The following is a 21,431-nucleotide window of genomic DNA, read 5'->3' as shown; positions in this document are numbered from 1 at the left end:
AATGGTATGATATACATATAACCTTATATTTTCTATTACATTTATCTGGTTCAGTATCTTTGTCCCTAATACACACATGAAGTCAAAGCAGCCTCCTTGCAACAAAATAGAACAGTAGCTCCAAAAAAGTGATGAAAGTAGTTTGCTAAAAATTTTTACAGAATATATGTTCAGCAGGCTACAAAGACCTAAATTTTCTCTTTGGGAACAGCAGTAGATTGTGTGACAAAATAATCTTCTTTATATGTTTGTTTTACATCAATTTATGTTTTCTCCATATATCTCCTACAAATATACAGGGTGAAGTGCATTACTAAAAACGTAATATAGGGAGGTATGTGCTTGGTCTTGGTCATAGCACAGGTTGGTTTGCCAAATTAACCCCAAAACAGACATGCCAAACACCACCCCACACCCCCCCCCCCCACCCCCCCATGCTATAAGTACCTTTCTCTCTCTTCTATCAGTACATAGATAAGAGTTTCAAGCAACTGCAGCCCAAGCCTCTTACTTTTTAAATTTGATTCATATGAATGCCGGTAGAACACACAGCACTGATAGTGACAAACATCATCTATCAGGGTAAACTTTAAACAACAGTTTTCCATTAAATAAGTTAATGTACAGAATTTTCCAGTGGTTGCTTCTAGAGGATACCAGATTAACAAGTAAACTATATTTATTTAAATATATCTGTTAACTTACATTTACTTTATTATACAATAGCCCAACCCATCTTAGTTTGATCATTTTTCTACATGTCTCTATGAAAAAAGCAAGGCTCTGCAATAAGCTCATTATGTGTTTTGCTTTCATACTTTCAGATTGCAGGCAATTGTGCTAGGTATCCTACTCAATAACAGAAATTCAGATTTGACTTGAGGAAGTCTCTTTCAATCATTCCCTATACTGTGTTTAATAGGACAGAGTAAGAAAACCAGTAAAACATATCTGAGAAGTAGCTTTGGAAGATTCTTAGTCTACATATACTATATAATACACACACACATGCAAAAACCAGCTGAAGAAATGCTTTTTAAAAAGTTTTAGAAAAACAAATTATCCAAGATAATTAGTCACTCCTCCTAAATTAACATGCTAGAAGAAATACTTAAACAATGCACTAATTTAGCTAAATGACATGCTAGCAAGAGTCAGGAATGATTGGTCAAAGCTACACATTTCTTCCTCCTCAGTGCTGCTTCTGTCTATTTATAAATGATTGAATAAAAATAAAACCCTGGCAAAATGCTCTCGGTTATTTCAGAACAATTCCTTTCATTCTGTGAACCATTTTCTTGCACCAGTCACTCACAAATCCTGTGGCAGAAGACAGGCTGACCACAAAAACATGTTACTGGACATCCTTTTGACAGCTGCGCTACAGAAAAACAACACTCTTTCACTATATGATGACAGAGGCCACCAAACTGATATCCATATTCCTTTGTCAAGTAAAATAAAATACAAACAAGCTCTTAATATCCAGCATGGATTTATGTCAATATGATATGTGGCAGTGCAAAATTAGCTAAAAATACATTAAGTGAATTCATGGCCGTCTGAAAGGGACACAATTTTAACTCATCATACTTTGACAAATCAACCAAACAATACCATTTGTTATTGCTATGATAAACTGTAGGCTAAAGGAGGAGTTTATTTAAGGAGAATTCCTTGATGTTTTGATAGTCAACATTCTAAGTATACACACATGCACTCCTCTCTACCCTGCCTTAAATCTTCCTGTCTGGCCTTGGGGCAAATCAGTTAGCCTCTCTGTGCCTCAGTGTTGCTCTCTAAAATGATGAATAAAATACATTATTTTCTCATAGGAGTGATGACAGCATTACACACTGGAGACTGACAGATATTACATATTACATTGAGAAAGGTAATCTTGGCCATTACAGCACTTTGCTTCTGATTAAGCCTAAATGGCAAAATGTACCTCATTATATTAGACTTCCTGAGTTAGTTTACAAATGAATAGTTATTACCACAGAGCAGGGCAAAAACTGCAGCAATTCTTTAGCAGAAATGCTGGCTTGGATCCTAGAAAACAGTTTATCTACATTAACAGTGCTGTGTGGCATATTTTAGCATTGGTTTTGAGGAAACTGCATTCTTTTGAGATCCTTTCCACAAAAAAGTGGGTATCTATTCTATTCAACAGATGAGCTGTCAGCAATCTTTGCAAGGCAGAGGCCATCATTTTCTAATAAACACAGCACGATCAAGAAACATGGAGCCACTTGTGCTGCAAAATACAGCTCTGTCAAGACGCCACGGCTTGAATTCTGGTTCTGTTTCATTCTCTCTCTCCCTGTGCCTGCAAAACTAATTGTTGATCCATGTTTTCTTTTGGCTCTTGAAATAGAAATCTTACCTGTTTTGGTTTTCTGAAGTTAGGATCTTCCTTCTTGAACTTCACAAAAAGGTTCACAAAACCAAATATACAGACCCTTGCTACAGAAATCTTCAACTTTTCAACTTTGTGCTTCTTTGCAAAAAAGGATATAACCACTAACATATACCTTGAAAACTAAACTGTATTATTCTAAATAACTGACATAAGCATTAGGCTCAATGGGATCCCGTTGAAGGATGAGACACCTAAGTTTATGTGCTTAGGTATGACACAGCTGTTTAAGCCCCCGTTACAGTCAGTAGAGATCCAGTCAACAATAAGAAGTCTAAAGACCTATTCAGCTGAGCAACAAGTCAGTATCTATAGTAGGATAAAATGCATTGCTTTCTTGACTTTTTTTTTTAATTGCATTGACTTGATCCTTGAATACTCTGGGTATTAAGGCACTTAATTCACATATAGATAGTTATCTGTAAATGTCTTAATCTGGAGGTGAATCCCACCCTTCTAGTCTAATAGAATAAGCCAGAACGTTCATAAAGAAAGAACCTACCATTGATATTCATGTTAAAAATATCTGAGTATTTTTAAAAGAGGATTTTTAAATTACTAATACTTTTTTCCCCAATGCTAGTGCATTTGTGCAATGTTATACATTCAAAGTCAGTTTCAGAAATATGTGCAACAAGCATGAATTACACGCAAGAAAATCCTCAGGTTTTCAGAATAGTAGTAAGAAAAGGAACAGGATTTTATTTCAGAATTTTTTCCCCACAGTTTACTTTTAGATATCCGCATTGAGAGATAAAGACCTGTAACATTTTCTTGATGAGCAGATTCTAATATTTTATGCTTTGAAATACAAGAGACTCACCTGTTCTGCTGCCTCTCTTTTGACATTATAGGTATCCAAGTGTTCTTGGAGCTCTAGAACACTGAACTTCAATGTTTCTAGCAGGCCACAAGACATTAGCTGGAAGATAAAAGCAATCACCTCTGTAGTCATGTAACATCTGACCATAATCCATATGTTCTAATATCTAAATTATATAATATGAAATTCCAAGTCCACATTTGGAAAAACAATCAAATTAGAACTAGTTGGGTACACATCATTCATGACACCTTTGAGTTAGTAAACACATGTAGCTGTATGAGTTAAATCAGTGAACAACGGTTTTGATTCTTATTTAAGAAAGGCCATACCTAGTTAACATCTGAAAGAGATTTCAAAGGGATTTTTAGGTCTTTCAAAAAGAAGAATATTTGATATACACACAGCTAGTGTAAATAGAATAGCCTGCAGCAGGAAAAAAAGGTACCACTGGATTGCTCCTGTAGCAACCTAAGCAGTGTCCAGTGAGGGTTACTTGCCTTTCTCAATGCACAAACTATACCACCAGCAAAGGCTTCAGTCTGTAGGAACCAGGAACTGTTGGATATTTGAAGAACTTTCTACCATTGATGACTTTGCCTTTTTCAACATAGTTTCAAAATCTCTTTCTCCCTCAGGGGCTGCTACCCCAGCTTTGCTCCACACCATTTCTCCCTGTAGTTTTATTTCCACTTGGGTTTTGCTTACTAATCCTTCTCCTGTCAGTTCCTGTAATAATCACATCTCTAACATGATGCTTCCTCCCTCACACTGGTCACCCCATGCACACATTAAGAGCCTGTTGTTTTCTCGAATCCCTGTTACCTCTTGGTCAGTTTGAGAGTGCAAGCGCAAGACTGTGATTACAAAACTGTGGCACGGAGAGTCGCAGTATCCCATATTATTCAGGCAGGAGTGGGAATGATGCTTACATGTTTTCCAAGTGCATCAAGAATATTATTCTACCACCATATTAAGACACTGCTACTCCCAACCTCTATGTCCACATCAATCAAGAAGCATTTATGGCTCTATGGCACAATGTCACTCTGCATTCAATACGTGCAATAACATCAAAGTGCAAAGAAGTCAGTGGGCATCTTGCATCACCAGTAGGCCATGAGCCACTCCCAAATCGCTTGTGAACCTGTGCTTTGATGTAAGGGGGCATCTTTCTGCTGAAAACTACTGAGTGAATCAAAGGCCAAATTTGAATCAAATGCCAATCTTGTACGCATCAGTAGACATCAGAAACCCAAAGATTTGTGCATGATCGTCATTTTGGTTTAGCTGTTCTTTCTTAGTGAGAAGCAAGCTGATAAACAAGTAGACTCACTTCAATTAAATAATTTGGAGAGGAAAGATTTATCTACGCAGTATTTGCCAGTGTAACAACACTAATGTGTGGATGTGCGTACATATGCATGTACGCATACACACAAGCCTGTATATGTGTTTTAGCTTGACACTAGTGTAATTCTTCTTGTGGCTTCTCATCCCAAACAAATTTCTTCTTTTGGCTAATTTCTACTGCTTTTTAAGTGGCAAAGTCAAACGAAAAACATTACACCCAGTTCCCCTGAAATGCACTATCCATGCTTTTTTAGCCCCCATATTCTAAAGTGAGAGCATAAGAGCAGAGCTGCCCCTTAGCACCAAGGGAAAACAACAGGTCAGGAGAAGTGACCAAAGATCCATCTATCTCAGTCCCCCCATCTGACAATGTCTAATAGGAGTTGCTTAAGGAAGGGCAAAACGGGGCAAGCATGTGGTGATCCACTTGCTCCAGAATGCTTTCTCAGCTTCTGTCAATGTGTTGTTTTGCATATTCAAAAATTTATCCAGGGCTATTTCTTTCATGAATCTCTTTAGTTGCTTTTTGAGAACATGAACAGACACCGTGAAAAAGAACAGGGTTTCACAGTTTGATTATGTATCACATGAATGATCACCTAGCTTAACTTGATCACGCTTAACATCAAATAAGACAACAATACAACAATTTCTAGTATTTTTCATAGAATCATAGAATGGTTTGCATTGGAAGGGACCTTAAAGATCGTCTAGTTCCATACCCTCCACTAGACCACCTTGCCCAAAGCCTCATCCAACCTGGCGTGAAACACTTCCAGGGATGGGGCATCCACAGCCTCTCTGGGCAACCTGTTCCAGTGCCTCACCACTCTCACAGTAAAGAATTTATTTCTAACATCTAATCTAAATTGACCCTCCTTCAGCTTAAACCCATTACCCCTTGTCCTGTCACTACAGTCCCTGATAAACAGTGCCTCACCACCTTTCCTGTAGGCCCCTTCAGGTACTGGAAGGCCGCAATTAGATCTCCCTGGAGCCTTCTTTTCTCCAGGCTGAACAATCCCAACTCTCTCAGCCTGTCCTCATAGGAGAGGTGCTCCAGCCCTCTGATCAGCTTTGTGACCCTCCTCTGGACTCTTCTCCAACAGCTCCATGTCTCTCCTGTACTGGGGCCCCCAGAGCTGGACACAGTACTCCAGGTGGGGTCTCACAAGAGCGGAGTAGAGGGGCAGAATCACCTACCTCGACCTAGTGGTCACACTTCTTTTGATCATTTTCATGATAATCAAGACATCTATGAACAGATTCCTCTTCTAAAGGGCTGAAAAATCCTACCTTACATACTCATATGGAAGCCATTCCATATATTTCATAATCCTTGTGATCCTTCTTGGAACCTTTTCCAGTTCAACTGTATTTTCTCTCAGAGCAGAGGAGCAAAACTGCCCCCAAAATTCAGGATGTAGGTATATTGGGGATATGTACATTAGCTCAGTGATGTTTTCTGTCTCTCTCATTTATTCTAGCATAGTTTTTTTTGACTGCTGCTGAACATTGAGCTGACTTCTCACATTAATATTTATTGTAATTCAAGATTTCAATTTGCATAACAACAAACAATTCAAAGCCTTCATGGTATATTTGTAGCTATTTCTCATGCATCATTGAATATATACATAAACAACACAATTTAAAAAGGCAAAGTTGCTACTAGATAAGTAGTCTTCCTTTTTCTTCTCTATTCCAAGAATATAGAACAAATACGTACAAGCATGGAAATTAAAGAATAACAAAGGAATTTAAGTGATATCTAGTATCAGTAAGTTCCCTCACTGTTCACTGTTACAGCTGGAGGTTATTTTTAGAGAAAACGCACCTCTCACTCTTGTTTTCAAATGTTTATGATACATAGTGGCCACCTAACATTTGAATTCCTTTCTGATTTCAATTATAAAAAACATTTATTTTTTTTTTTACATCCTGAAATTATTCAGATGTTTCAATTAGTAACATTAGAGAGCAACCTTTTAAAAGGCAAAAATATAATTAACACATTTTATTCAAACCTCTGAAAATCCTCCTGAGCATTGCTATTTTCCAAATGTTAAAACATCATTTTGTATGTTACATAAAAATGTTTAAGCAGACAGATATTTCAGTATGTAAGTTTATGAGATTTTTACCGTTTCTGCATCCACAAAGACTGTCGGACATTCTGAACATAGCATCATCACTTCCAGAGAACTTCTAAATTTTGTTCCAATGCGCTGTAGACTTTCGCCAAGAAAGCTGACTGAATCATTTGTTATAGATACAAACTTTCTTTGAATGGTCTAGAAATCAAATCAGAAAAACATTTATTTTACATTGTATTTTACTACTCCTCCTCTGGCTTTCTAGATTAAGAATTTCAGGGCAAATTTCCATCATTACAGCATATATTTTTGTCATTAAATTACAAACTAATAATTTGCTCTGAATATTTATGTAAAACTAGCTCCAGAAAATGCAATCAATCAATAAAACCACCATGCATCTACAAAGACAATAACTCCTTTCACATCTAGGCCTTTAACATCAGTATAGCTGGATGACTATTTGTCTTTATGCAGTATAGATAGCAGTTCGATTTGTTTTCAAGTGTTTGTGTGGCAGAAAATTATATACAGAGTTTTACAAGTCCTGCGTGGCATTATCTGTGTCCAAAACTGCCACCTGCAGGGTTTCTACCTTCTTCAAAAATCAGTCCTATGTCTATCATGTTCGATTACATAGACTGTTGGCTTGGCCTAATACAACACTGTGGCTTTGCTATATATTAGTTCATAAATCCCAGAAAATTACATGTAGAACAAAACTATACAAAGATGATATTTAGAGCTGCAAAGTTAAACACAGTGTAGGAGCCAGAAAACAAAGTGGAAAGGTCCAGTCAAAGAAGGCCTCCAGGGTGTCATTTAACAATTTAAACCCTCCTCTGCACCCAGTAATGACTCCTCAGGAACGCTTCTTTGCCCAGGCTTGAACCCTGGATTGCTATTGCCCCTCTTCCCAGGGTATCCATCTTCCCAGCGGACTGAGGGCTATCCCGTTAAGCCTCAGAAAAGTTCACCTTTCTTTCTAGCTCCCTCTTTCATGAAAACAAGATAATATGAACTCCCATTTTAGCACTTTCAGGAAATGAATGAATATCTGAAAAGCAACTGCAGCTAAGCTTTGGTATAATAGAGAAACTAAACCCCTGATGTCTAGATGAAGCAAAAAGACAAACATCTAAAGTAACAGGAATTTCACAGCACTGTGGCAAAGTTCAACTAAAAATGGAAAATGGGTATACATGCACAATTTATTCCATGGATAAGGTAGAATTCTTCACAGGTAAGTTACTTCATAGTACTAACCCTAAACCTGCCCATATATCTGGGATAAAATGTGTGCTAGTGTGGTAAAACAAAATGAGGGTCTCACTGAGAAATTTATTATGATATACGAAACAGCAGGCAAAATTAATATTGGAGATATTAGAAAGGGTTGGAGTCATAAGGTCTTGGTTTGTAGTACTGAATCTCCTCTTAGCTCACTTGGCACATTGCCTGTAAGTAAAATGGATTAATTGTGATTCTCCTATCCCATAAGAAGTTGGAAAGAATAATGTACGTCCAAGTGGTACCACCTTGAAAATGTAAAAAACCGACCCCCTACATACAGGGAGGAGGGAGCCAGAAAAATTAAGCCATAGGCATGTTGTGTTGTATACCAGATCTGTGAAGTAAATATAATTAGAGAGAAGCATTTGAAACTTCCAGCTTTAGTGGATCTCCTGGTGTTTCAATTACTTCTCTGCAGAAAAAAAACCCAAACTTTTCTCACAAGACAGATGCAAGATAAATTCATTAATGTTTGTCAAGCTGCAATCCCTTAATAATGAATCCCACAGAAAACCCAGGAGGAAGACATTAATTCTGTAATCAGCACAGGACCTGGGTGAAGTTCAGAAAATTAAAGAAGGGGCACAACCTGAACTAAGAGCTTACAAGAAACACCGAACCAGGTTTTTTTTTTAGCTGGGTTTTTTTTTTCCACCCCTCCTCCCTGAGTAGATATCCCACAGAAAAACAGTGTATGACCATATAACATTCTTTTAGCAACGTGGTGGGTTTTCTGTCTGCTTTTGATCTGCTTTCTAAGGCTTCTTGCTGCCATAATCTTGCAGCTTTTGCAGTTACAGAGGGGAAGAAGTTTTGAAAGCAGGAGGAAAGGCTTTCAGACAAACAACCACACATTGACAATTCACTGACCTGAAACAATCTCGAGAAGACGTGAAACGTATAGACAGCACAAGATCCATCTGTATCTGACAGCATTTGATTGACGTGGCAGCGCCAGGCTTGCTCCTCATCATCGTATGCCACTGGTTGGAAAGCTGCCAATATGGCAGAAAGAAACGGTGAAGGAGGTGGGGAAGTTTGTACTTCTGGGAATCCATCTTGTTCTTCTTCATCTTGACTACGAGTAACAAAACAACAGAAATTAATTCCTCAGTAAGTTTTTCAGGGAAAAAAATAATTCATTTTGGTAAGAAGAAAAAAAATAAGAATTTGGAATTCAGAATAGTGCTTTGTAAAATAATCAATCAACTAAGGTGACTATGAACCAAGAAAAGAGTAAGAAATCAAAAACTTTTGCTTCTGCAATATAAAAAATTGCTTATTCTCTCAAATACCCCCAAAGTTTATTTAAACATGTTATTTCTATGCATATCTACAGGAAAAGGGCTATCTGTAGGTTATATATAGCACTATACACCACTGAATTAACTTTCAATTCTTCAAATTTTTATTAATCTAAACATATGGTCCACCAATATCTCTAACAAATTTTAGCTTCCCTGAAGAGAAACACAAGAGATAATTTAGCAGTGTAATACTATTTTATAACTGTCTTAAGTAACATCATAAGTGAATAGAGATAGATTGGAACACTTTCATTTTTATGGGCAATCAATTTAACGGGCCTTTGTTCAAAGAGCATTCTGCAGTCATACTTTCCATTAGGCACCAAACAGCCAATAAAAATACCAAACTATAAATTAATCAATGCTACTACTTACAATCATTAACTTAATTGTTAAAATTTTTTGTATTACAAGGAGTTACACATTTTGACAGTTCTCCTTGTATAATTGTACTTACGCAGCAAAAATAGATGAGGGAGGATTCCAAGTACAGATAGCTTATTAAAATAATTTTTTAAAACACATGCTGTTTTTCTCTATAACCACCACCTCATTCACAGCAGCACCAAGTATGTCTTAAAGAAGACTTAAATGTGTCTTAAACCAGAAGTGGGGGTGCTGTTTTTAGGTACATTCATTTCAGTAGCACAAAGCTCAAAAGCTAAGATGCAATCCTTTGGAATAATATCTGTAAGCAAAGCTTCAAAAAGATTTTCAGTTATTTTCTAACTAGCGTATCAACCCTATAATCACCCCTGTTGCTCTTCAAACTAGAGCTATGAAGGGGTTTGTTTGTTTGCTTAATGTAAATAAACTAAAACCTTAAGAGATTTTTTCAGTTGCATGTTAGGAAATAAACTGCTATTAACTGGTACCAGCCTTCTTGCAAGGCATATTGCTGTAGGTTGCATATGGGATTACAAGATGCAATTTCTCTGTGTCTGTTTGCCTTCTCAAATGACTTGGTCTTTTACAGCGCCTGTTGTGTCCTTTTCTGTAAAAGGCTCCTTAAACGATCGCTCTGACAGCATACATGCAAAGTCTACGTTCCTATATACACTAAGCCTATGTATTATTCAATGTAAACTTCTGAACAAATTTTAAGTATGAACAAGTCTATGAACAATTTGGATTTTTTTTGTTTGGTTTGGGTGTGTTGTTTGTGGTTTTATTTGTTTGTTTTCCCTCCTTCTGAGACTGTTACCTTCAAGAGGCTTTGGGTTTCACTTTAAATATGACTCAACCAGCTAGGACTAACTCTAACTTTTCCTCTCAATAGTTATTTTTGCTCTCCATATTAAAAAATGGAAAAACATTATTGTACTTTAAAATGCCTTAGAAATATACAAGAAACTGTTTAACACTGAAAATAAACCTTGAGCAAGTTCAAAGACTAACTGGCCTGACTCCTACAGGAGCTTTGAGTTTTAAAAAACCCACAACATTCCCCCCCTGCCCCGTCTTTTCCTGTCTTTGGGTGCCAAAATAGGTTCTGCCATAATTCAGAGCAGTTCAAGGGCTTTTCCGTGTTATACTGCTTGCAGCTGGTGCCTGCCAAGAAAACGCTCCTAAACACGCTCTGACATCTTTTCACATTTCTGTCCTATTGACGGTGATGAACTGTGCTAGATTCCTTTGATTAAAGAATTATCATCTTTTCCTGCACGGCTGTTTTCCCTGTACCAGAAGCAACTGCTAAGCAAAGTACTGAGTTTACTTGCTATAACAGGCAAAACCAATCAACCATTATTCCAGATATGCAAAACATCATTTTAGATACTTGTACTATGGGATTCATGGAAAACCCCACACCATAAGAAAGCCTACTTTCTTTGATTCACGCACTGATAACATGTAATTCCTGTCACTTAGAACCAATATTAATCTTACCTAGACAAACCAGAGAAGTCAGCTTCTTCTTCTTCACATCTCTCATCTAGCTCTTTCAAAGCAAGAGTGACATCCTCTTCACAGATAGATTCACAATAGCTCTCGGGAGCTGCTGCCTCTGCCAGTTCTGGGGTCTCTTCCAACTCAAGAGATTCATGACAGACCAGACAGTCTTGTTGTTCTTGTAGTAGAAATGACCCAGTATCTTCACTAGCAGTGCTAACCTGTTCATCCCTTACTGCTGAACTGCCTTCCTGTGAATCAAACACACTATTATTACCTTTATTGTCAGGGCTTATGTATTCTTATCACTTTTATTATGGTAAAGTAACAGAAAAAATTGTTTACAAATATCCATTTATACTTAAATCATTCAGCTCTTCGGACTGTTCACACATTTTTACTTGAGCAAAGACAGGCAGTCTATTTGTAATGTTTATAACTTCTGGTTAACATTAATATCCCAGAACATGACTTATTATTTATAACAAATACAATTTCTCAAATACACTCAATTAAATCTGTTAAGAGAACACTCCCAGAAAAATATCTGCAAATAGCCTCAAACATATTTAGATCACAACAAACACAATCAAGACTTTCATATTACTTTTTAAAGTAAGGACCAAAATGACTGCCTCATGCTTGCCTATGGGGTCTGGAACTAGTACAGAACATTTCTTCTCCTTTCCACTCTCCATTTTAACAAGTTTCTAAAGCCTAACTGAGCAACAGTGTAAGAGATGAACAATGGAAAAGAGACATTTCGCTATTTTTATTATTTTGCCATTACTGTTCATATGGGGAGCTTCAAGGTTTTTACCCTCAATCTCTAAATACGGGCTTTCAATCATTGGCAATTATAGGGAGACAATGATTAAAAACTCAGGTAGGTAATATTAGAATGACCCCTTCTCCCTTCCTTCTTCCTCCATTAACATTATTATACTCATTAACACTGCTATATTGAACAGAGAAATTCAGATTTAGTTAATTTATGACTAATCCACTTGAAACCTTTTACCGGATTTTTCTGCAGAATAAAAATAACACTTTCTTGTACTTGCTATTTCCTAAAGGCACAAATTATCACAGGTTTTCATTCTTAGTGTAATGGTCTTCCTCTACTGGCATATCCAAGACTGGTCAACAAACCTTGGGACAGCCTCTAAGCATACACATCACTTAGAATCATACACTCATAGAATGGTTTGTGTTGGAAGGGACCTCAAAGATCGTCTAGTTCCAACCCCCCTGCTGCGGGCAGGGACACCCTCCACTAGACCAGGTTGCCCAAAGCCCCATCCAACCTGGCCTTGAACACTTCCAGGGAGGGGGCATCCACAGCTTCTCTGGGCAACCTGTTCCAGTGCCTCACTACCTTCACAGTAAAGAATTTCTTCCTAATATGACTTCCATCAGTCTAAACAGATCCTCTGACAGATAAGTAACTGTACACATATTAGAAAAGACAATTCAGCTTTAAACACAACTCCTACCATTTTCTTTCACAGTGATCCAAACCTTATCTCACTTTGACTATGGTACTCCTCAATGTGACACTGCTGTCATTTGACACAGCTAGTGACCTCACTTTTTATGCCTCTTTTACAAAAGTTAAATCTGGACTTTTATTGCACAGAATGTCCATTCTGTCACACTGAGCAGCTAAGGCACAGGGGAATGCAAGACACTTTTACAAAACCAGGGCAAAATAATTTGGATTGAAGCAGTGATAAATGTTAATGTATGATACAGAGCTGCACTGATAATGTCTGGTACACATGAAGGATACACTTTTAGAAAATATGTAAGTGCTAATTGTTAGTTAATAAATTTACAGCTAAGTTGGTCTTAATAGTGCCATGACTCCTGATTTCTGAAGTTTTCTGTGTAACATTGGACACGTCTTTCCTACCAACATGAATGTTCTTTAAGTATCTTAAAAATATGATTTATGTAATTGACAACTCCACGGAACCTAAAGAAAATTACTTCTAGTAAACCATTCCCTCATAAGTCCACAGTGAAAGTGAGTAAAATAGAGAATCATTTTAGTCAGGAACTTTCATATATTTAAGCTTGTAAACTGAAAATATTCTTGTAAGCTAGACTGTAAATTCCAACTGGAATGTGGAAGGTCCTTTTTGCAAAGATACATGCTATTATTGGAAATTAGCCAAATATATTTCAGTATGGTATTTACTTAATTCTCCAGCATCCCTACAAGAGAAACAAGGAACTCAACTGCATCCAACAAGCACACACACTTGTTTTTAAATAATAGCTTGATTTTTTTAAATTTTACCTTAGATAAATATAAATATGTATCAAAATTTAAAAACATCAAAACATTCAGTTATCAAAACATTTTGATAACTGAACACTTGTCATGCAATGAAATGCCTGTGTTGAAAGAGTTATAAGCACAGGAAAAAACAACTGCACTATGCTGCGAGTTGTGCATAAGAATTTGGAACAAAATTAGTTTTACTGGGCTTTACAAATTTTTCAAAATGAGTTGATAGTGTGCATATTTTCAAGCTCATTCTGTTAAGAAGCATAAAGCCAGCTCTCCCTTTTAGCAACCAAATCCAACTAGATAGCTAACTCCTGTAAAAAGGTAATCGAGTGTTTGGACTGTGCTTGAAGACAACGTATGTATTTAACTGAATCTCATATTCTAACAAGCACAAAGTAAACCTGGAACATGTCATCACCTCTAGTGATTGCATTTATATGCAATTTTATTTTTTTTGATATAGCAATTTTTTTCTGGATGAAATTAATGAAATTATTTTACAGCCCAGTTTAAATGTTTTCAATATTTTTAATGACATTGGTGCTTTTTTTGTGTAAATGTTTTCACCTGGTTTATCAGAAGTATAGTGATTTTACAAATGAGAGCTGCAGAAGAACAATGAATCCAAGTACAAAGGCAGTCTCGGAAAGAACTACAAAAACGTAAGAGAGTTATAGCTGAGAATGTACCCCAAGCTAACAATGGAGAAGACAAAGTTCTATTGTGGTGAATTTCATTCTGTAACATCCCAGCTTATATACAGCTTCTCCCTTTTGAAATCTTAACATAAAACATCTATCCTATGTGGAAAAAAATCATCCAGATTAAGAGTTCCTTCCTCACTCAATATTCTATTGGAACAAAAATGTATGTCATAGACAAGCAGATGAAGCGTTAACAGAACAATGTGACAATCTAAGCACAGGTGCTCTACAAAAGTTGAGACAATTTATTAACTGCAATGTAACCAAACACTTTAAAAAAATCATATAGATAATTGTAATGGAAAAATACGAAAAATGTGGGGAAAAAACTGCTTTATAAAAGTCACAAAATTACACTTCTAGAAGGTGAGGGTTTTATCACAGGAAACCAGTCACCCACACTTTGCCTGTGTTGTAATTTAAGTATGTCTTTTGTTCTTACAGTTATCTTCATTAAATGCTAGCTAGGTGGGTGGTTTACCTGTTAGTAAGAGTGATTTTCTAGGTAGCAAACAGGCAGACTAGAGCCTTTGTTCAGAAAAACCAGTCACTTGACCAGTCACAGCTGACTGTTTAAACCAAGTTGGCTGAAGATTCATTCTTAAGTATAAACCATGCATTGGTTATTCAAATACACATTGGAATAGCTTAATTCCCTGGAAAACTCAATAAAAGTGTATCTATGGTTGAAGATGGGATTAGCAATGCTTATTCAAATAAAAATAAGATTGCCAATAGCATCAATAATTTTAACTGAAGAGATAAAAAGTCCACCTAAACCAAGTCGCTTCAAGAAAAAAAGCAAACACATTGAGGTTTTAGCTACCACTGCTAAATATTGTAGGAATTGCAGCAGATGAGAATTTTATTTTAAATGAGGTTTTTTTAAATTTTAAATTATTCAAAAGATTGTAAAAACCAAGAAACTGAAGTACTCACAGATTTGCAGGCGGCCATTAGCTTGAAATCTGTCTCAGTCCACATAGGCCTTTCCAAAAAAGTACACCACTAGCATCTGTGGTCCTTTTTAAAGGATTATTTAACGGAACCAACTGCTAACACAGCTGGCCTGAGGTTTTATTCCCATATAGCACCAATCACATTAACCCAAAGAAAGCAGGGGGAAAAAAAAAAAAGAGGGGTGTGTGTGGGAAGAGTATTTGAAAGAAAATTGCTCAAGAAAGATTTCAACCATATCAAGTAAAAGCATTATGAATATTAGCCTATTTTCATTCTGCACCATGAAATGATCATTATCAGCCCTTCAAGAATATTTTTAACCTGTGGTAAGTTCCCTCAGTCCATCCCAAGCAGTCTTCATACTGAGGGAACATTTTGTAAGAACATTCCAACAGGTTAGAAATATTAAAAGCAAATCAAATAATCATTGTAACAGATGAAAATTCAGTTGAAAAGAAAGTCAAAGTTGCCACTAAACACTAGAAGGAGCCCAAATCAGCCATGCACCAGCCCACATTTCTCCCCACCTCAGGCAGCTGGTTGCTAGAGTTATCTAGAGGAGAAGCCTCCAAACTTGGGGTCTCAGTTCTGATTTGAAGCACCTCTTCTGTTCCCACACTGCTAGTGGAATCTTGAGACTGGAGTGATAAACCAGCATGATCTGATATAGTTTCGTCTATGGCAGAATCGCTGTTTAACTAAGACGGACAAGAAACAAACATGAAATTCTTCATAGTATATCGAACAATAAATTACAGGGAAAAACACATTAATTTTGAAATAGGCTGTTTCAGTATAGGTAGCTATTTGAATTTATTTATGTATTATGTTTTTAACAGCTTTAAACTAAAACCATTACAAGCATCACATGTATTTCTGTAACATTTAACTTTGAAGAGAAGTTTGAAATTACCCTTGGGATCCAGAACATTATTTCCTCTCTTGTTCTTAAAGGTCTTTGGCACTGGTGAAATGCTAGACCAAAAACACTGAAGAGCAGAGCTCTTTGTAATAGGCAACATTAATACAAACTTTGCCTAAAGTCTCAAAAGTGGCATACTATCCCTGCTGCTCCTTGTTCAGTCAATTTTTTTCCTAATTTCATTTATGTAATGCAGAGAGACTTCTGAGTGGCCAGCATTCTTGATTTTCCTCAGTTACATGTACACATGCTTCAAAATCCATAATTAAGCTAGCAATTTCAGTGGCTAAACACAACTGAGGGTCCCACTGGATCACTTACTGCTCTTGTTCTTATTTAGTATTTTGAGGTTTTTTTTAAGCTAGGAATCCACAAGGACACACACTTTATATACATGTAATTTTGCGCTTGTATTGAAACGAAATATATTAAGTACAATCACACTAAAAAAAAAAATGTTGTAGTACAATTATAAATCTGTTATGTACCACCACTAGGTACAGTAACTCTTTCCCTTCACTGATGTTGTTATGAAAAAGAAGCTTACTCACATTAATTTAGTTCCCCTTTAGTTCACTTAGGCTGAAAGTGTGAGCCTTACTTATCCATTAAAAGTGCAAGTGAAAGCTTAAGTTCTCAGATTCCTTTCACAGAAAAATAACTTACCATCTGTGAACGAGACAGTATCTGACTTGCAGTCAGGGCCGCTTCTTCTTCTGAAGACTCATCAGTATCTTCCTGGTTGGTCAAGTTCAAGCTGGGTGTGCTACCAGAGTACTGACATTCTTGAAGAGACGGCGTGTCTCCTTTGTCAATACTGTCAAGAGAGCGCCTACGAACGCCCCAGTTGAAGTTGTCCATGCTTTCACCCTGTAATAAAAAAAGTTTGCGCATATATGTATGTACGAATCTCAACATGAGAAAATTAATACATAAATGCAACACAGAAAACACAAGTACAAATGTATTATGAACAGAGTTTCAATCAGCCCTTTAAATTCATTAAAATTTTAAATACCTTGTTAAATGATGTTTGTAGATAAATTAAAATATATGGCAAATGAAGTAGAAATCTTTTGAATATCTTCTTGGAAAGTAACTCAATATATAATCTAAAACTATATCACTATCAATTTTATATATCTGACTAGAAAGTACAAACACATCACAGACAACAACAGATGAACAAGCCAGGGCACCAGGCTGCAACTTACCTGCAGCTCCTGGTTAGCAAAAAGGAAAACACATATAATTAGAAAGAACGAGGACAAACACTTAAAGATACTCTAGAACCAGGGAAAAATGTTTTATTACATAAGATTTGCCAACAGTAAAAGACTGATTCAAGCTCTGAAAAAAAGTTTTAGTCAAAAAGCTAGTATTCAAAATAATTTCTCTTTCTAATGGGAGACTGATTAAAAAATAAACAAACTGATGACAAAACACTAAAACCAGCATGCTTATGATACATTTTCTCTAGCATAACATGTAAAGCAACTGTTTCAACATACATTAGATGGAAGTTTTTAACTAACACACATGAATCTAAACCGACCACATCCAACTGACAAAGCATCATCAACATTATATACAGGTTGTAGGAAAACTGATGTCTTCATTAACTCTTTTACCAGCTACTTTGTGTCAGTTATGAAATGCACCCTAACCACCAATAGCTGGATCCCTTCTGTTTGCACATTTTAAAGCTAGCATACTTGGGTTTCAAACATCCAACATACTAAGCGAAATACGCATCTTAAAAACATTATTGGTTTAACTCACAAGTACAATAATGATCTTTGATTTTTCTCAAGCACTTTGTCAACCTTCAACAATTCATCTAAGATGGAAAACCTGATCAGTTCACTTCGCCAGTCTGCAGAGTTACTAAAATATCACACCTAGCCCCAAACGTGCAAGTACGGCTTCCAAAACTGCTCTTAGAGTGACTATCTCTTGTGGTGACTTCCAAGATCATCATGACGCATTAAATATGCAAAGCAAACTAAACATTTTGTAGTCTCTTGCTCTCTTAGTGATTTGTTTTGCTCCAAAAAAGGTGAAAAGTTATGGCAAAGCAAAAAAATCCCAATTACAACGAAGTACTACTACTGTGGGCTGAAGCACTTCAGTTTAATCTGAGTATTACTCAGATTTTAATGTAGAAGCCCCAGTTCATAGTGTTGACATTTAATTATTAGCAACAAAGAACGTTCTATATTTTTGGTGCAAAACCAGACAGCTCTTATATCAAGTGCTACAATTTATATGTAGTATCCTACATTTGTACAATTTGTGCCTTTTTTTTTTTTTTTGCAAGTATAGCACTACATGTTGCATACAGGCAAGTAATGAGAAAGAAACTATCTTTTCTTCATTATGATCTGCTATTAAAATAATACAGAAAATGAAGTTAATCTTTAACTTGGTTTGGCAAAGTTTTCAACTTTTGGCATCCTACCTGCAAAGCCCCATCTGGTGTTAAAATAATGTCTTACTACTACTAAGCACTGATTCTGAACTGTTTGACTACTTGCGTTCAATACAGAAAATTGTATCTGTATAGTATGTGGTCACATATACTCAATAGACCATAATGAGCCTGTACTTTTCCTAGAAGATGCGAAGATTGGCTGAAGTGAAGCAATACACAGGAAGCATGAAGAGAGTGAGATAAAACTAAAGTATTGGGAAGAAAAAGCAAGATTTTGTAAAAAGGGCTAAATTATATCAGGAGAAGAACAATCTTAGTGTTTCGATAGCCAGATATTCTTCTTAGTAGCTTGTTGACTCATGACCTGCAAGGGTCTCCAGTATTAATTCAATATTTTGTATAGACTGTAACAAAAGCACTGAAAGAAACTACAAAGCATTTGATTTCTTCTCCCCAGTCCTTTTACAGTTGTACTTTTAAGCTTCAGAAATTGTTAACAGAATCTTTATTATTTCTCGATATTTAATTTTGTTTTACCTCCCCTCTCTCTCTTTTGACAGGAGGAGAAGTGGAGGAAATGTAAGAACTGCAACAAACCAGATATAATGTAAAAGTCAATGCAAGGAATTACGGTGACCAAGTCAATCATATATAATGAGATAGTATATCATACAGTTTGTAACTTTGAAAGCTATTCTTCACATTTTCAAAATGCCAAAACATATCAGGAACAAAAATTATGCTATTTTCTTAACATATTGTTCCATAATTAAGTTTTCTACTGCATGATACCCAGGTGTTCATCCTGTCATTGGCTTATACTGTCATATCACTTCACTTTCAGGTTAAGTCATTTAGCCTCCCCCATAAAAAATCCCAACTCTCCCCCCAAAAAACACCCAACAATCTGCAACAACTTAACACTGCAAAGTTTGTGACACAGGTTTCTTTATCGTGCAAGTTAAGTTCAATCCTGTCATAAATTCTTCCCAATTGGATTAGTTAGAAGAGCTGCCAATTTCTTAGAATTGCACCAACAGAACCTAATTTTTAAAACGTTCTCAAATGGAAATACACAGAAGAAATCCCAAGGTCTCACCTCTGCATCTTCCAATTCAACATCTAAAAAGTCAAAGTCTTTAAAAACTCCAAATTGTTGTTCACTGGTATTGTCTTCTACAGCCACTTCCTCCTCCTGAATCACTTCTTCTGTTGTTGAAATAAGACTAGTTTGTTGGTCTCCAACTTCCAAGTCTTCATTAGAAGAAAATACAACCTGCAGATATGGGTAAAAAACAGAAATAAAAACTTCCAACTTCTGTAATTCCAGAAGTCAATTATCCTACTTCCTGCCATTTAGTGGCAGTTAGTGTAGCTCTATATTGGTAATTCTAGGGCAAGTGCAGATTGCAATTTCTTTCAAGACGAGTTGGATTTTAAAGTAATGACATCATTGGCTCCTTAATGTCAGCTGAGAGTTGCAAAGGTACAAATAAAGAGAAAAATATATCCATGAACCTTCATTTTCATAACCACAATATTAGTCAAACTCCAGAACAAAAAAATCCATCATAACCATCATCCACATAACACAGGCCACATCATTTTCACCTACCAATTTCTGTAGGACTGTATACCTTTAAAAAGGCATCCCATGCTGGCTTCCAGTGATCATAATCTTCACAAATTACAATTTGTTGTTTATTTCCATTTGATTTTTTAAAAATCTCTTCAGTTTCAGCTTTCAGACATCTAATTTTACTTTAGCCTCCTCCACTAGATTAAAGATCCACCTCCCATCAGTATTTTTCCCCAGTTAAGAACTTCAATGTCACAATAAAAAACAATGTTCTAGATGATAACCAAGGTAGGCTACTCTATTTTAAAAGCTCTTAATGTCATCACCACCATTAAGCTTTGTATGCCAATGGAGGTCTTTTCTATGCTGTACACAGAAATAACATTGTCTATTTCTACTCAATAGTTAAGACTATTGTTCCTACTGATATCCATGGTAGTTTGCAGGCATATGATTCACTGCTAATTTTCAAGGGATTCAATGGTATTTTCAATACAGCATCAGCATCCTTGCAGTCCTCAGCCACTGCTGCCCCTACTGTCTACAGTGCATCTTATTTATAACAGACTAGAGATTTACTCAGAAAAAGGGGAGACCCTCTTCTAGCCAAGACAATTAAAATTCATACATGCAGCCTCAAACATACAACACACTATTCTGGACACAGCTGTGTACTGCTTTTCCATGAAGAATGCAAAAATATTGAGAAAAAGTATTAAGGATTAATCTGATCAATGGAGCTCCTTAGTAGTCAACTAATTTAATTTGGAAAGATTTGAGTTCCAGTCCAAAGATTTTTTTTTAAAAAAAACTTGTTTTGATAACCACATAGGACAAAAATTAAGAATTAAGCCTAGTAATTTATCTTTACTTTAAAACATATCGACCTCCCCCTATAAGACTGACCAAAATTCACTTGAGATGGCAACATTAGTTTTGGCTGAATTTAAAGACTGGTTTGAAACCTGTCTAGTAAAGAACAGTGCCCACTGGACTTCCTGAGGAATAATAGTAACTCATTACTTATGATTCCATCTCTTTTTAATTCTTCAACTGGATTGTGAATTGTTGAACCAAAACCAGTTTGTCACAATCCGCTTGTTACAACTTCACCAATACCTGAAAATGCAATAGCATTCTCTCTGCTGGAATTTAAAAAAAAAACAAAACAAACCACCATCACCACTTACAGAAGGATTCTTGGGAAGACCAGATTCTGGACCACACAGAGAAAGTACGTTCATTAGCTTCTCCCTAGTTCTTCTCTGAAAAATATACCAAAAAAAATAATCATATAGCAATGTATCTGCTGGAGGTCCAGGTAAAAATGTAAAACATCTGCATTT

General features: G+C 36.2%; 1 protein-coding gene across 10 annotated transcripts in view; it reads right to left on the bottom strand.

The window, feature by feature from the left end:
- FRYL (FRY like transcription coactivator) overlaps window positions 1-21,431 on the bottom strand; it is a 173,987-nt gene that overhangs the window by 9,896 nt on the left and 142,660 nt on the right. For all 10 annotated transcript variants that reach the window (XM_075752198.1, XM_075752199.1, XM_075752193.1 and 7 more), the window contains 8 exons: window positions 21,276-21,350; window positions 19,606-19,782; window positions 16,739-16,942; window positions 15,678-15,848; window positions 11,185-11,438; window positions 8,858-9,065; window positions 6,743-6,892; window positions 3,246-3,344 (listed from right to left, as the gene is read on the bottom strand). In XM_075752198.1, coding sequence (XP_075608313.1) covers window positions 3,246-3,344; window positions 6,743-6,892; window positions 8,858-9,065; window positions 11,185-11,438; window positions 15,678-15,848; window positions 16,739-16,942; window positions 19,606-19,782; window positions 21,276-21,350 — 1,338 coding nt within the window. The remainder of the gene's footprint in view (window positions 1-3,245; window positions 3,345-6,742; window positions 6,893-8,857; window positions 9,066-11,184; window positions 11,439-15,677; window positions 15,849-16,738; window positions 16,943-19,605; window positions 19,783-21,275; window positions 21,351-21,431) is intronic.

This window comes from Balearica regulorum, chromosome 4 (genome assembly GCF_011004875.1).
Source record: "Balearica regulorum gibbericeps isolate bBalReg1 chromosome 4, bBalReg1.pri, whole genome shotgun sequence".
Lineage (NCBI taxonomy): Eukaryota > Metazoa > Chordata > Aves > Gruiformes > Gruidae > Balearica > Balearica regulorum.
The sequence above is the reverse complement of the archived record's forward strand: the minus strand, read 5'-3'. Positions and strand labels throughout refer to the sequence as shown.